The 16,743-nt window shown below is 54.3% G+C and overlaps 1 protein-coding gene across 4 annotated transcripts in view; it reads left to right on the top strand.

The window, feature by feature from the left end:
• The window catches only part of SCN5A (sodium voltage-gated channel alpha subunit 5), a 100,366-nt gene that overhangs the window by 12,951 nt on the left and 70,672 nt on the right, over positions 1–16,743 (top strand). For all 4 annotated transcript variants that reach the window (XM_058555442.1, XM_058555439.1, XM_058555437.1 and 1 more), the window contains exons 2-5: positions 2,704–3,029; positions 5,513–5,631; positions 12,962–13,051; positions 14,451–14,579. In XM_058555442.1, coding sequence (XP_058411425.1) covers positions 2,757–3,029; positions 5,513–5,631; positions 12,962–13,051; positions 14,451–14,579 — 611 coding nt within the window. In that variant the 5' untranslated portion in view covers positions 2,704–2,756. The remainder of the gene's footprint in view (positions 1–2,703; positions 3,030–5,512; positions 5,632–12,961; positions 13,052–14,450; positions 14,580–16,743) is intronic.

Here is a 16,743-nt window from a genome sequence, read left to right as displayed (position 1 = left end):
GCAGTGGGTCTAATGAGTATTGTAATTTTGAAGTAGCAATGAGCACTAATAATATTTGGTGACCCTGCAGCACCTGTGATGGGACAGGGTGCTGCTGACACTTCCGTTTTGCTGCCTACATTCCTAATTGAAGGAAATGCTAAATTTCAGTTAGAGTTAATGAGAATGAGATACAATTTCCCCCCCAATTCTTTCCCCATCCCTCCAAGGGTCCGGTTAGGAGCCCCTGAACGACATAGATGAGCAAAGCTCATCTATGGTCTTAGCAGTCAGGAGTGTGGTCACCCGTGGTAGTTAGTGACTGGAGGGGAACCCAGGTCTGAGGGACTGGGAACAATTTAGTTCTTGACCTGGGTGCTGGTTCCCAGGTGTGTTCAGTTTGTGGAAATTCATCCACCTGCACACTTAGGATATGTGCACCAATCTGCATGAATTATTGATTTCAATACCGATTTTAAAAACACCTTTACTAGAACAGATGTATCTGTAGGTTCGAGCTTGCACACACACACATGCACGCTGGTGTGTACCGGTGAGCCTCTGCAGGTCCATGGGCGTACACGTGTCTCCAGAACCCTTGCAGGCGTGTGGACGCAGATGGATACAGTGAGACAGAGAACACTATTTTTAGGAAATAATTCCAAGCAAAAGAGGAGGCTTCCTGACGTACGGGACTAGTGATTGCTCATGTGGAGAGGATTGCCCTGCAAGGGCTGCTGTCATCCAGGCTGGCTTTTTTTGTTTTTAAATGAAAAGAACAATGACTTTATTGTTTTTGTAAAAATAATACAAGAGCATCATAAATAATTCAAGCAATGAAGAAAAGTACAAAGAAGAAAGTTTAAAATTACCCAAATTTCCACCAGCTAAGGAAAAAAAATCACCATTCACATTTGGTGATGAGTGTTACAGACACCTATCTTTGTTCACTCAAAGATGGAAGGTAGACAGGGACATGCTTTCATAAAATGGGAACCTACTCTTTCACCTCTATTTTTAACAAAGGTATTCCTTGAACATTACTTGAATGAAACAGAAGAACAAAATGCTGAAGGGTGGGGCAGTTCCTAAAAGCCTGGGTCCTGGGACCTCTCTCCTCTAGCCTCCCTCGCACATTCCACGCTGTACATCTCTGGGGACCAGAGGTGTCCTTTTGAGGCCTGGCTGTGTTGTGTTTGCTCACTGTTTACCTGTCACCTGGCCAGGTGCCTACTTCACAGCAAAAGTACTTGGGGCTGGGCCCTTTGTGGGCTGTGTGCAAGGGTCGGTGTGGCAGCAGCTCATTGAGGTCATTGGTGACATGTTTCACAGGAATAAAATCAAGGCAAAGCTGACCCTTGGTTGATGGAAAGAGATTCTGTCCTGGCAGAGATCTCCAACAGGTGCCCTCTTGAACTGGTGCCCGGCCATTCCCGGGTTTGATGTGGTAACTGGCGACATGGCCTCCCCTTCCCGGTGGTGTCCCCATCAGGCGCTGTACCCACCACATCCTGTTTTGGTGGGGCAGTCAGGAGCACATTCTTCAGCCTCCGTGTCATAGGCAGAGCGTGTTCACACCAGGTCCTAGATCATTTGAGGCCAGCGGGGGCCACATTCTCCCGGTTTGACGTCACATGCATGTGCTGGCTGGATGTCCTAGTGGATGAGTTTTCCGGTGCTACTATCACTTGGGATTGGCCCTCATTTGTTCAGATTCGAGAGAGGGGGAGTGAGTGGAGGTGTGAGGAGCCTGAGATGCTTTGTCCACGTTTCTGGTCTTGGGAAGGATGCCTCGCCCCAGAGATTTCTTTGAGATCCTTTCAGCAAGGCTCCACTGCAGCTGTGTACAGCCAGGTGCCAACATCTGGATGACAGCTCCAAAGTTGTTGCCCAGCTATTTCCAAAACTCCACAGGATTTGCCTGGGTCTCATTTGGCAGACACAGATGCCTCATCAGTTGCCAGATGTTGGCACCTCCGTGCCCCATGTGAAGTCTAGGCTCCCTCCCCGATGCAGGCGCATGCTGCTGAGGGGACCCTCACCACCCAGACTGCGGATCTGCTCAGAGAAGAAGCCCAGAGTTTGGCATTGGCCCAGGAGGTCTCTCATCACCCTCCATAGGGCCCCAGAGTTTGCTATAGAGGGGACAAGCTTGAGAGGGGGACAGCACGAGGTACCTTCTAATGCCCTGCCCGTTGCCTGCATGTTCTTCATCATTCACTCCATCATTCATTTGTTCAGAACAAGCCCTGCCAGGGATCTGGGATAAAAAGATGACAGGCCCCATCCCTGCCCCACGGAGTGTCCCTCTCAGTCCAGAGTGTGTTGGCACCAGTTTTGAGACGTGTCTCAAGTGTCAGAGTGGTCTTGGTTAAGGAACCAACAGGTGCAGTGTTTCCTTTTCCATTGAGGGCGTCAGAATGAAGGGGCTTTGATGACAGAGTCACTCCTGCCTACTTGAATTCAGACATGCTCGTTGGGATGGGAAAGAGAGAAGTGACCCTCCCACAGGTCCCCTTGTATACCCGCAGTCCAGAGGCCTCTGGGTTTATGCAGGCCGCCATCGGCCAGGTGTGCCTGTGGAGAGGTCGGGAACCCGTGGTCCAGGAGCATCTTTGCAAACCTTGTCCTTCCTTCCACCAGCACAGCCCCTCCCCAGCAGGTCTGGCCACCCTGCCCTCTGGCCCCGGGGGTAGCATCAGGCCTGGTGTCTGTGTCTTCTAGCTTCCCTACAGGCAGCGTGAGGACAGCCTGTGCCCCAGAAGCAGGATGAGAAGATGGCAGACTTCCTGTTACCTCGGGGCACCAGCAGCTTCCGAAGGTTCACCCGGGAGTCCTTGGCGGCCATCGAGAAGCGCATGGCAGAGAAGCAAGCCCGGGGCTCGGCCGCCTCACAGGAGAGCCGTGAGGGGCTGCCCGAGGAGGAGGCTCCCCAGCCCCAGCTGGACCTGCAGGCCTCCAAAAAGCTGCCGGATCTCTATGGCAACCCACCCCGAGAGCTCATCGGGGAGCCCCTGGAGGACCTGGACCCCTTCTATAGCACCCAAAAGGTGACTGCCACCCACTCCCTGCCCACGCTTTCCTGTCAACACAGCAGACAGGGAGAGGGCTTTGCCTCCATATGGGGCTCTGTTTGGGGTGGGTTCCCCGGGCTTGGGGAAGTGAATCATTGGTGATCTATATTCCAATCACCTTAATTTTGGAGCTCCAGAATAAAAGGCCAGAACTGTGCAGCCTGAGAAGGTTTGGTGTGAGGAAAGAAAGAGAGGGCAGCCACGGTCGATCTCCTGCCTCCTTTGGAGTACCTACTTGGGGAATCCTCTGTGGTTAGGTTTCACCTCTGGGTGGTGTGGGTGAATTGGAGTCGGGCTCTGAGTCCTGTCCTGAGTGGAGTTTGGGCCCCAGAGCACAGCATGTGATCTCCTCTCCTAACCAGAGACAGTGTGTAGCCCCTGCCCGGGAGAACTTGCTGGGCATTGGCTGTGCCAGGCTGGCTCGGGCTGGGGCCACAGCGACAGCTCCCTGGGCCTTGCAGGCTGGTGATGGGAAATCTGAGACAGGTCAGGAGGGAGGTTGTTCTGCCATTGTCCCTCCTGAGTGTAGGGAGACGAAGCAGCTTTTGTCCACAAGGGCAGAGTGACTCAGGTTTCCTCCCAGCATGGATTTCTACCCAGGAGGTAATTCCCCCGTCTGGGTCTGCTGCCCTGGCCTCACCTTTCAGGACTGTGTGCCCGGCCCCACTCCCGGCCAGACCATAGGCACCCGGGGCTCCTGTAGGGGCTTGGTCCTGTAGCTGCCCACATTTGGGCCTCACTGTTGGAGGAAGGGGTTTGAATTGGGAGGCGGCCTTTCCCCAGAAGACTGGGTACTAAGGAGGAGGGTGGCTGCTCACATTACTGCTGTCAGTACTGGGGCTGAGGACACACTGGAGGGCAGGCAGACTCGGTGTTCACAGGGCCGGTGTGAGCGTGTGGCGGGTGTGAGTGTTGTGGGACTGTGTCACCATGCCCCTGAGCATGTATGTGACTGTGCTTGAGACTGTGTTTAGGAGACCAAGAGTCTAAGGGTGGGCGTGGTGCACGATTGTCTCTGTGTGTGCGTGCATATATGTGGGTGAGTGGGTGAAGGGAACACGCACCCAGTCTATATGCACAGGTGGGAGAGGAGACCTTGAACCTGGTCCTGCTTCCCCCTGGTTCAGGTGACTCAGGTGGGGTTAAGGTCGGGGGCTGGGGCCACAGTTGGCATCAGAGTTAGGCTGGAAGTTGGAATTAGTCAGGGTGGGTGGGCCTAAGTCATGGTTGGCTGGAAGTAAGAATTAGGGTTGGGGCCACAGCTGGTGGCAAGTCAAGGTTTCAGTGACAAGTCAAAGTGGCCATTAGACTGAAGTTAGCTGGGACAGGCAGGAGGCATGGCAGGGGGTCCCGATTGAGGGTGGGGTCAGGGCTGGGCTGAGCTTTTGGGGGCTGGTGGCAGTTGAGCCTAGAAGGAGTCAGGGACAGTGGCATTCCCCGTGTCTGGGAATACATGAACCATGGCCCAGGTATGATTCTGGTCTCTAACCGTCTGTCTCTCCTTACTGACCTCTGACCACGCTGCCTGCAGACCCACAGGTGATGCAGGCACCACAGCAGAACCTTTGGTCCTGACGTATCTGGTCAGCTTGTCTCCCCAGTCCCAATTAAATAGAACCTTGTCTCCCCAGCCCAACCCTTGGAGAAGCAAGACCCCAGAGCCATGCCACCTCAGCTGTTCCCACCATAACCTGGGCAGGCAGGGATGGACTGCTGTCCTCAGGGGCTGCGTCTGGCCCAAACGTGGCCCACTTGATGGGCATGTGGCTCAGCCTCCAGCACTCATTGTCCACTCCCGTGCCCCCTTGTGCTGTGTAGACAGTGTCTTCTGGAAGCTTGGGGAGGGGGTCTACCTTGGGCTACTCATGATCCCTCCAGGGCAAGACACTACGTTGTCTCCTCTCGGGTGGTATGGGCCTGACATCTGTCCTGGATTCCAGGAGACAAAGTCCCAGGGAAAGCTCCTGGGCTGAGGTCTACATTTTCCTCAACCCTACTCTTCACCCATTAGTCTTCCCTGCTGACCCAGCTCCCTCATCAGACCCTCACTCCCCAGTGGGCCCGGTGAGGAAGCTACGCAGGGTGGGGAGGGGTCAAAGGGGAGAAGGGGAAGGAGGCGGTATCAGCCAGGTCCTGGCCTCTGCTGTGACAATCATGAAATGCCGCTTCTTGTTGGGACCATAATTTTGAAACTAAACTAAGTCCCACCCAACCTGACATTCCCCTAAACTTGACCTCATCCCACCCTAGCCATGGGCCACCCAGCGAGGGTCCACTGACCTGCTGAATGTGCTGGCTACTCCCTCTTCCCCCTACCCCTGCCTCAGTCCCTCACTTCCTCCCACCCCACCCCTTAGCCAAGGTTCTAGAGCTCTGAGCCAGCAGCTGCCTCCCAAAAGCTTCTCTCCATCACGGCCCTGGAGCTGCCACCCGGACCTAAAGCAGCTCTCTGTCCACAGACCTTCATCGTGCTGAATAAAGGCAAGACCATCTTCCGGTTCAGTGCCACCAACGCCTTGTATATCCTCAGTCCCTTCCACCCCGTCCGGAGAGCGGCTGTGAAGATTCTGGTCCATTCATATCCTTTGCAGTTGGTCCCTGCTGTGTGTACCCTCTGGCCCCACATGGTGGGTGGGAGTGAGGGAGATGGACAGGATGTTTAGGGCTAGGGTTTGTGCTAATTCCTGGCCAGTCCTCCGACAAGCAGCACAGTCATCACCTGGGAGCTGGTTAGAAATGCAGACTCTCAGACCCCACCCCAGACCTGCTGGATCAGCATCTGCATTTTAACAAGATCCCAGGGGATTCTTGGGCACATAAAAGTTAGAGAAACTCTGCTCTGATTCTTCAGGAGAGAAAGTCCTAGAAGCTAAGCTACTGAGAACTCCAGAAGAAATGAGGCCTATCAGTGTCCCCTGGGTCTGATATTGGCTCCAGATGTTCCCTCCCATTGCACCCCCTGGGCCCTGCACCTCCCCGCCCACTTGCGGGGACCTCAAGCAGGTCACGGGGGCTCAGCCAAAGAAACCACTTCCCAGTAAAGAGGCCTCCAGTTTATTCACACATGGGCATCTTTTGCGAGAGGAAACACTTGCTTTTTGATTAGGTGTTGACAAAATGTTTGCAGTTTCAGAGTATCTCAAAGAACTTTGGTTAGCATTAAATTATATAAACCGCAGCCTAAAAAAGCTGCAGGCTGCGGAGGAGAGCTCTTGGGGTGCAGCAGTGTAATAAGGGACATTCCTGGTCTTTGGGCCTTAGGGGGCGTCATTCAGGTCATGCGTGGGACGGGGTGCCAGCACCCAATCATGGCTGTTCTCCCAACTTCAGAAAAGGGGCCCCACAGACGGAACCTCTCAAGGCAGGCGGGTGTCCAGCTGTAGGGTGAGGCATCTGCGTGTTACTGTGACGGCCTGGGCAGCCCTTCCTTTGGCTGGCAGCTGGGTCTGCTGTTAATCAAATCAGTGCTGCCGGGCTCAGCGGTGTGGTTAGTTGTGTGTGTGGCTGGCTGGCCTGATAGAGCTCCCCAAGGTCGCCCCTCAATTCCCCAGTCTGAGGCCAAGGCAAAGACCTCACCCATCAACCTCTGGGCGGGGCAGAAGGCTTCAGGAAAACAGCTGCCCAGCGAGGGACGGAGTAATGGATACCAGTGCTGATTCTCAGGAATTTTTCTGTCCAGGCAGGGATGAGGGATGCTCCTTCCTGGCTCCACTTTCTCCCCCACTGGGCCCCAGTGCCTGATCCTCGCCCCAGGGGTTAATTGGAGGAGCTCCGTGCCACACGTGTTCTCTGCATGCAGAGGCTCTCTCCCATCCTCCAGCTCGCTGCTGCTTTTCATGGGGGTTCCTGAGACGCATGTATGTCCAGGGAGAACCCCACACACAGGCCATGGCTGTGGCATCAACAGAGTGGTCTCTAGGGTGGGCAGACACCGTGGCGAGGGGCTCTATTCAGGGGGCAGCCTGCCATTCACAGCTACATCTTACTTTGTGAAGCAAGAGTGGCTCTGGATTTCATTTTGAGCCATTCCACCACTGTTTCCAAGCTCCCTGTAGGGGCCAGGCACTTTACCAGGCACCTTAGGGGTATCATGCTGAGTAAGACCCTGTCCTTGTCCCCTTGGGAATTTTACAGTTCCCTAAAAGTGATAAGACAGCCACATGAATAGCTGTCCTTCCTGCCAGCGTGTGGGCACAGCTACTGGTGAGAACAGCACAGCGGGAGAAGAGGCCAGCCTCCTTTCTTGCTCTGAGCCTGTCTCTGGCCTCACTGCAAGGGCGTGGCCTCCCTGAAAGCATGCTCCAGCTCCCACCTGGGGCTTCTCCTCTATGTATCTAACCAACCCAGAACTGTTTGGCAGCCACAGCAGCCCCCAGGGATGCAGCAGCAGCCCCAGGGTTCCTGCAAGGCCCTGGCCTGGGCCGTGGGGCAGATGAGGCCATGGAGGCAGGTGGGCGAGGGAGGTGGTGGGGGCACTGGAGTCACCAACCTGGCCAGAGGGTCCATTAAGTAGTGGCTCTGAAGCTGTGAGGTGCTGGTTCCACCCATAGTCCCTGAGGACTCTGAGCCAGCCTGTGTCCCCCAGGGCAGCTGCCCCAGGGAAGTAGCTCTGCATCCGTGAGGCCCTGTGCTGGGCTTCTAGCGGCTGCCTTGACACTCCATTGCCTGGGGATGGGAGCACACTGCCGGTCCTCAACAGCGCCCCTTAGTGGGCTCAGGGGGCACTGAGGAAGAGGAAAGGCCTAGATCTGTGGGGGTTGGGAACAACCCCTCTATGCCCCTGAACCTGCCATTCAAAGTGTGGTGCACGGACCAGCAGCATCAGCATCACAGGGATCTTGTAGGAATTGCCGAATCTCGGGCCTCACCCCGGGACTTGGCTTTAGCAAGGTCCCCATGATTCGTGCACACAGTGTCCTGGGGCAGTTGTTTCCAAGTGTCCTCTGTGAGGGCCACCTCAGTCTCACCTGGGAGGTTTGTTAAAAATGCAGATTCCTAACCCTTTCCAAACCAGAATCATCAGTGTAGAATCTGCAGGCTCTCCATGCATTTCCTTTTTTTTTAATTGAGATATAATTCACATATCATAAAATTTACCATTTTTAAAGTATACAATTCAGTGGACTTTAGTATATTTATATAGTTGCACAAACATCACTGCTATCTAATTCCAGAACATTTTCACTACCCCAAAAAGAAATCCTGTGCGCATTAACAGTCACCATGCATTTCTAACACACAGATTTCATGTTGTGAATTGTGAACTTTCACTCTGCTTACATCTTTTTTATTGTGGTAAAAACCACATAACATAAAATTTGTCATCTTAACCATTTTTAGGTATATAGTACAATGGCGTTAACCACATGCTCGTTGTACAACAGATCTCTAGAACTTTTTCATCTTGCAAAACCGAAACTTTATAACCGTTGTAGGCTTACATTTTTATATCCAGTCAAACATCTCAGTCCCCACATGTGCACAGTTCTGTGCCAGGCCCTTTGGAAGGGGCCGGAGGGGCAAAGACAAACTTGAAAGGGGGCAGGAGTGCAGCCCCTGCTCTCAAGAAATCTGCCACCAACAGAAAGAAAACCTGCTCACTTGCCACAATTTAGGCGTTCACAGTGACACGCCAGCAAGTGCATGATAATTCAGTTGGCTTTGCTCTGTGCTCCATGCTTGCAATGCATCCCTGAGAAGTTGCCTAAAAAGTAAATATGGGCATGCAGAATTATTTTTTCCTATGTATTTTTGTTATAATCCTGCAGAACGTGTTCCTGCCAGGATTAAATAAAAGAAACCAACAGAACTCCGAATTCCACTGCAGTCACATTCAGAGAGGCCTCACGTTCATGCCGAGAAGTATTTTGCCTTCCTGGGTGCACAGGATCTGTTCACAAAATCCTCCCACGTTTCTCTAACAGATTCAAATGGGCAATCAAACCACATGTTTGTATCTGTGTGTGTGCGTGTGCATGTTCATTTAATAGCACAAGTATATGAAAGTACCCCCCACAGTTAATTCCTTTCTTTTTGGGAGTTTTTTGACTCCTTGGGGTCTGAAGACAGGCAGCCCAAGTTTCAGGCAAACCCCACAACCCGGGCAGGCAGTCTTTGCTGGCATTTTAGTCATGAGGCTGGGAGTGGGTGTTTGGGGACAATGACATGACAGGATTGAAGATGTTCTGCTGAGCTCAGGCCTGAAGAGCTGGCCTTTGCCTCTGCCCACACATGGGACCAGCTCAGTCATCAGCCTGAAACTACCGGGCAGGGCAAACAGGTGTGCCCTGGCCAGGAGTGCACGTGACTCATCTCTGGTGTTCACTGCCTGCTTGGCTCCATGGGGCACCTGGGGATGCTGTGGGAAGAGTCACATGGACTAGAGGTTCAGTCTAGGTTGGAAGAGGTCACACACGTGCACATACATGGGCGCACACACACAAACTCAGGAGTGACTGAGGATAGTGGAAGGGCCATCCTCGAGGCCAGGAGAGCCAGGCAGCGCTTTGGACAGTCAAGTGGCAGAGACTAGAGTCTGCTACACCTCACCCTAAGCCATCACTATGTCTGGAAAAGCCAAAACCCAGACAGGCAGCCCCTGCCATTTCCCACCATGTGACCCAGGCCCTGTCTGGCAGGACTCAGAAGGGCTGTCTACTGTGGCTCTTCCCTAAGTCTTTACATTAGAGTTCAGCTCACCTCGTCTGTGTCCAGCCAAGTCCTCTGGTCCCAGGCAGCCTATCTACGCTGCTGCTCTCTGCTGAGGGGCCTTTCCTCTGCTCTAGTGAGAGCTCTGAGCAGTCCGCCCACAGCCTGGAGAGGGTTGGCTCCACAGGGAGGTGGTCTCCCCAGTCCTCAGCCCAGTCTGCTTCGCCATGACCAGCTGGGCCCACTGATTGCTGGAGGAACCCCAACCAGCCTTCAGTGCCTGTCTAAATGCCTCCTCCAGGAAGCCTTCCTGCCCAGCCCAGCGGGAGGTGGGTCTGGTTTCTCATAACATCCCATCTGGGAGCAGTTCGGTAGTTTGGATGCCTCCCTCTCTCCCGCATAGGACCAGGCACACCTGGTCAAGTGAGGTTTGTTCTTCAAAATGACAAATAATTCCATTCCTCCTCTTGGGTGGCAGTCTGTTCACACTTACGGAGCCCTTCACTAGTTTGGTTTTCATACCGCCCCGTGGGTGGCAGAGTCCAGGTGTGAGATAGCAGTCCCACTTGGCAGGTGAGGGCCTGACGCAGTGTGACTCACGCAGGCCCTTCAGTCTGGAGGCAGGGGAATGGACCAGTGACCTTTGGTGTCATCGTGCAGGGACGGTGCCACAGCAGGGCTCACAGTGGAGGCCTGCACTGGGGCAGCCGGGGCTCAGAGCTGGGCTCTGCCATGGACAGCTTTGTACCTAGAGTGGTTTTCTCTGGCTGCTGTAACAAATTAGTGGCTCAAAACAGCACGAATTTATCATCTTACAGTTCCGGAGGTCAGAAATCCAAAAAGTTCTCACTGGGCTAAAATCAAGGTATCGGCAGGCCTGCATTCCTGTTTGGAGGCTCTAGGGAAGAATCTGTTTTCTAGGCTTTTCCAGTTTCTAGAGGCTACGCGGCTTACGGTCCGCTTCCATCTTCAAAGCCAGCAACAGCTGGCGGAGTCTTCTCACATGCATCACGCTGACGCTGCCTCTCCTGCCGCCCTCTTTCACTTGTAAGGACCCTGTGATGACATTGGGCCCACCCAGATAATCCAGGATAATCTCCACATCTCAAGATCCTTAATTTAGTCACATCTGCAAAGTCCCTTTTGCATATAAATTAACATTCGCAGTTTCCAGGAATTAGGATGTGGTCATCTTTAGGGGACCATTATTCTACTTAATATAGTATCCTTTAACTTAACCTCATTGTGCCTACATCTCCTTGTCTATAAAATGGAGACAGAGTCCTCGCCTCACAGGTTGTTGGGAGAATTGAATTCGTTAATGGATACAGAGAGCAGAGCCTCGCACCTGGGGAGGGCTCAATAAATATTTGCTCTTAGCATCATTACTTTCATATTTCAGGAATCATCTGGGATCCTCAGTAGACGGTTTAGCAATGGATCTGTGGGGATGAATAAAGGCTGGTTGAGGGGTTCGTTAACTGTCTGCCCAGTGAGGAAAGCTTTGGCACAGAGCCCGGGTATGGAGAACGTGTGTGTGTGTGGGGGGGGGTTTGTAAGGGAGAAGGGATACTGAGATGGGTATCTGATCCTGCCCTTGAAAGCTAGAGAGGGAGAAAGACCTGCTATGGAGACCAGCAGAGGTATGGGCAGATGCCAAGCTGAGGGAGGGACCCCAGTGCCTCTGAGCTGATCAGCTCCAGTTTGACTAAGGGGGGCTCCCAAAGCCCAATCCTCCCTCATCTCAGATGAGAAATCGGAGAATTCATTATAAACTGGGGGCTGGGTTTGACCTGCTGTTGCCTGATTGCCTAGAAGGAGGACTGGAGGTGTGGAGGGCATCCACCTGGATTCCTTGAGAGGCCTTACCTCTCTCCCAAGCTGGGACAGCTGCCCACCCCCGCCCAGAAGTCAACACCTAGCTCAGCCCAATCTCCAAACTGACTGCCTTGTCCTCCCCATCAGGCCTGAGGTTGGGCCAGGCCATGGAAGAGGGTGGAGCTCTGGTAGGGAGGAAAGAGGCAGGCCCCTGGAGCTCAATTACTGCTGCTCCGGGGCAGCCTGGGGGAGTCGCAGGGCTGGCAGCTGCTCAATGTGGGGCTGAGGCTGGGATAGCCACAGGGCGTGGGAGACCCAGCCTCTCCTCTCGGGCTGGGGAGGGGATTTGTGAGAGCAGCAGAGTGTCCCTATTCCAGGCCAGGCCCCTTGCATGGGGGTTCCCAGCCCATAGGAGACCCAGGGTCTGTTGCTTGCTCCTCTGCAGGTCTTGCAGAGGTGAGGGAGGCCATGGAGGTCAGAGCTCTATCCAGCCTAAAGCAGCAGCAGCTAGGACTTGTAGCCAGAGTCAGGGATCAGACAAGGCCTGGGGCAGTTCAGTTCAAGGTCAAAGGCCCAGACAGATGCCCAAGACATAGTCCCAGCATTTGAAGAGCTCCCCTGCTGGTGAGGGACAGATAGACATTGCCATTCAGTGAGCAACCTTGCAGTAAAAGGGGGATGCCCAATGCCCTGGGGTTGCAGAGGCTGCAGCAACCAAGGAGTCAGGGCAGGCTCCTCAGAGGGCTGCTCCTGCTCCAGGGTGCTCCTGCTGAGGGGTTTCCTGGAGGAGGAGGAGTGTACTAGGTGGAGCAGAGGACAAGAGTGAAGAGCATGTGCAAAGGCAGGAAGCAGCTAGAGAAGCAGTATCTGCCTCCCCCAGGGGCAGTGTGTCCTGACGAGATATGTAGTTCTGGCAGCAGAACAGCTCTTCAGAGGAGTCCTAGGCCAAAGGTCAGCCTGAGCTGCTCCCATACAAGTGGGGAGGGGACCCGGAGCCCTGCACCATGGCCTTCCTGTCCAGCAGTGGCCCCTGAGGAACAGTTTATAAATGCCATCTCCCTCCAGTGTGGCTGAAGACAGCACTGCCACATGGCCGTGGGTACAAACCTCTGAGGTCTGGGGGTCAGCCTTTCCTCCCTTCGCTCCAGGATGGACCCTACAGAGGACCCTGCTAAAGGTGTGGATTCAAGTATCTGGTCCCTGCCAGGGGCTGTGGAGCAGGGTAGGTGTCCAGCTGCAAGTGCCAGGGGGCGGACAGAGGCCAGCCTCAGTGGGGAGCGGTTGGCAAGGACTGGGCACAGCCCCGGTGTGCCTCCTTGGAGCCCCTGTTGCTTTGATCTGGCAGCACTGACCTGGCAGTGATGACCCCAGGGCCAGGCCCCACCGGCGGTGGTGGCCCCCAGGCCCCCTGCACGTACGCGGCTTTCCTTGACCCTCGCCACGCTCTTCAGCATGCTCATCATGTGCACCATCCTGACCAACTGTGTCTTCATGGCCCAGCACGACCCTCCACCCTGGACCAAGTATGTCGAGTGAGTATCTTCAAGGCCTCTCCAGCTGGCCCCTCCCACCCTTCCTGTGCCATTCCACACTGTGGCCCCTAAAGTCACGCCAGAAGAGGCCCAGGGACTAACCCACCTGGGGGTCCTTGGCCCAGCCCCTATCCTCTTTTGCCACTCCCGGGCTTGCCAACTTCTGGCTTTGAGTTGTGCCCTCAGGGGAGGAAGCTCTCCAGGTTGGCAAAGTGGGAGCATCTGCCTGTCTCATCCTAAAGAGGATTGATGACATGGGAGAAGGCTCTGAAATAATAATAATTTACTGAGCCCTCAGTGCATGCCAGCGCTGTCATAGAACAATAAGCATCATGTCCTTTAACCCTCACGGCAGCCCCCCAGGGAAGGCACAGCCACTATCCCTGTGTGACAGCTGAGGAGACTGAGAACTGGAGAAGTTACTTGCCCAATGCTGTGCAGCTAGAAGGTGTGGTCACCAGGAAAGGCCCGGGGCCCTCCCTGCTTCAGTACCATACTCTGCTGCCTTTTTTCCCCAAGTCCTGCCACCTTTAGCCGTTTGTACAGTTTTAGAGAACTGTTTCTGGTCCTTTCTTCCCAAATGAAAGTACCCTACCCACAGGTTCTAAGCAGACCTGATAGGCCTTTGGTGCATTTGGCTCCTGTCTTCAGGGGACCGACAGAGTGTTAGGGACAGCCTCTCTTACCAAATCGGCCTGTCTTTTGACTCTCCAAGTTTGCACAGGACCCACCAGTACTGTAGGTGCCTGGGCCTACAGCCAGCGGCTGAGACCTGGGAAGCAGTGTGGGTGTGGCCCTCTCGCATTCCAGCTCTCTGGGCCGCGGTCCCGGCATCCAGGCATTTGGGATTCTTCAGCTCACCCTGGGCAGAGAGAAGAGCTCCCCACCCAGCCTCCAGTGTTAGAACCTCAGGCCCCTTCCCAAACCCAAGGTAGACAGCTGTGCCCACACCTAGCTGTAGGTGGTTGAGGATGGACCATGCTCCCATCATTAGCCACCTGAGGACCACAAACAAGGGTGAGGGGCCGTGACTCTGAGTGTCCTTACTGTCCTGCAGTGGCCACCATATGCCTGTGTACATGGACCCACAGGGCTGTGTGAGGAGATAGATGGAGGGTCTTCTTACACCAAGACAACCGAGAGAGAGAAGGTGGAGGGTTCAAATGGGCTCAGGGCAGGCAGTCAACAAGGCTGAATCAACAAGTGGGAAGATGCGTTAGTTAGCCTGATAAGTGGAAAAAGCTCCAGCCCCCAGCTCCAGCTCTGCCATGGAAGCGTTGCAGAAAGCCTGCTCTGAGGGGCCCTTGGGAGAGGAGCTGCACGGGGCTCATGCCATGTGGGGAACTTGGCCTGCGGGCTTTGGCCTCCCTGAGAAGCCCCGCCGGTCTCTCCTCCCCAGGTACATCTTCACTGCCATTTACACCTTTGAGTCTCTGGTCAAGATTCTGGCTCGAGGCTTCTGCCTGCATGCGTTCACCTTTCTTCGGGACCCGTGGAACTGGCTGGACTTCAGCGTGATTATCATGGCGTAAGTACTTTGCTCGCTGCGCCGTGCTGTGCCACTCCAGGCCACACTGAGGGGCGTGTGCGCCACTCCCGGCCCTGGGCTGCCCAGCCCTCTCAGCCTCCCTGCTGCAGTCCATGTGCAGCTCTGCCCCGGGCTATAGAGCAGCCCACCTGACTGCTATGGCAGGAGGAGGATGGGATGGAGGCCCTCAGCTCATACTGTGGGGAGAGACGGGTCCAGTGGCTCATGCAGGCTCCAGTGGTCAGGTCCACTGGCTCATCTGGCTCCACGGCAGCCCTGCGCTCAAGAGACGTCATTAAGATTCTGGTTTAGCATCCTCTGCCCTTTCCAGCAAGGGAAACCAATATTATGGCCTGAAATCTCTGGACTACCGTGAACAGTAACTGGATTCCAAGGTGATTAAGGATGAAACTGCAGGGAAGAGAAGGAGCCTGGAGAAGTGAGCGGGCATCCCCAGGAACTCATGCTGGGTACACCAGCATGTCTGCTCTCTCTACTCGTAGACTCCACGTTTGGCACATTTTAAGGCACCTGGTCACTGACGTGGTCCCTTTGGTCCTCACACCAGCCAGAGAGGTAGGCTGGATGGAGATTCCTCATCCCCATTTTACAAATGAGGAAACTGTTGCCAAGAACATACAATGAGCCCATCAGAAAGTGAACGTGATCCCAGGACCCGCTCCCTTGCCTAGGAGGAGTCTCTCGCTGAGCGGTTGGGTTGAGGCATTCCACTCTGGCTGTCTCAGGCAGCGGGTGCTGTGTTCTGGTGGGAACGACTGATCAGGGAGAGCCTCCTGGGCAGCAGTCGTGGTCAGGGCTCAGCCATCATACCCTTTCGGGAAGCCTGAGGTGTGTGGAGGGCTGGGCACCACACCTTAGCGAAGAGCAGAGATGGTGAGGGTTATACTTCCTGCCCTTGCAGAGCCTCAGTTTCTCCACTTGTGAAAGGATGGTACTGGGCCAGGTGGAATAAGAGGTTCAGTTCAGCTCCCACTTTCTAGGATTCTCAGATTCACTGAATCTACCCGTTCATGACAAAGTCTTTATTTAACCCCAGATACAAGCTGCCCTGCTGTGAGCTCAGCCACGCTGTGAGGGAGCGAGGAGAAGGAGGGAAGCTGGGCCCTGCTAATGGGATGCCTTCAAGCTAGATGGTGAACCTGGTGGTTAGAAAATGCATCAGAACCTCTGTTCCTAGGTACCCTGTGAGCTGACTCCAGCCCACCATTTTACAGGTGGGGAAACTGAGGCTCAGAGAGAGGCTACCACTTGCCCCAAATCCAGTGTAGATTTAGGCCCAAGCTGAGTGAGCAAGAGAAAGAGGAGTGGGAGATGAGGAGGCAGAGTGGCGGGGTGGGGGGCAGCTGTGCGGCCTTATAGGCCGAGGTAAGAGCCAGGTGTGATGGGAGCCAGTGGGGGTTAAGAGCAGGGAGTGACGTGATCTGATTTACATTCTATGAAGATCTCCTGGGCTACTGTGTGGACAAAAGACTGTAGAAGGATAGCGGTGGAAGCAGACGGAACAGTTACGAGGCTAGTTGAGTAGTCAGGAGGGAGGGGATGGTGGCTGGGACCAGGGTCCAAGTGGAGAAGGTGAGAGATGTGGTCAGATTCTGGATATATTTTGAAGGTGGGGCAGACAGAGACCCCCAGGCGGTTTTTGGTTTGAGCAGCTGAGTGGGTGGTGTTACCATTTGTTGAAATGGAGAAAGGGAGGAGCTGGCTGAGGGAGAAAGAGAATCAGAAGTCCAGTTTGGAATGTATTAAATTTGAAAGCATGCAGGGTGATAGATTGAGTAGGCAACTGGATATTCCAGTCTGGAGTTCAGGAAAGAGGTCCAAGGTGGAAATATAAATTTAGAAGCCCTCAGGATACAGATGGCATCATCTAGGAGTAAGTGTAGCCAGAGAAGGGAAGCCGCCTACGGACTGCACCTGGGATGCTCCAACGTCTCGAGGTCAGGAAAGGAGGAGGATGGAGCGAAGGAAACTGGAGGGAATTGCCAGGGAGGGTGGAGGGAAACCAGGAGAGAGCAGTGTGATTCAACTTGAAAGATAACACGAGGAGACCGAGGAAGGTGAGAACCCAACCGACCTTTGGAGTGGACAATGTGAAGATCATTGATGACCTTGACAAGACAGGCCCTAGTGGGGTGAGGGGACA

The sequence above is a fragment of the Diceros bicornis genome, chromosome 2 (assembly GCF_020826845.1).
Source record: "Diceros bicornis minor isolate mBicDic1 chromosome 2, mDicBic1.mat.cur, whole genome shotgun sequence".
NCBI classification, from domain to species: domain Eukaryota; kingdom Metazoa; phylum Chordata; class Mammalia; order Perissodactyla; family Rhinocerotidae; genus Diceros; species Diceros bicornis.
Note: the sequence above shows the minus strand (reverse complement) of the source record. Positions and strands in the feature narration are given on the sequence as shown.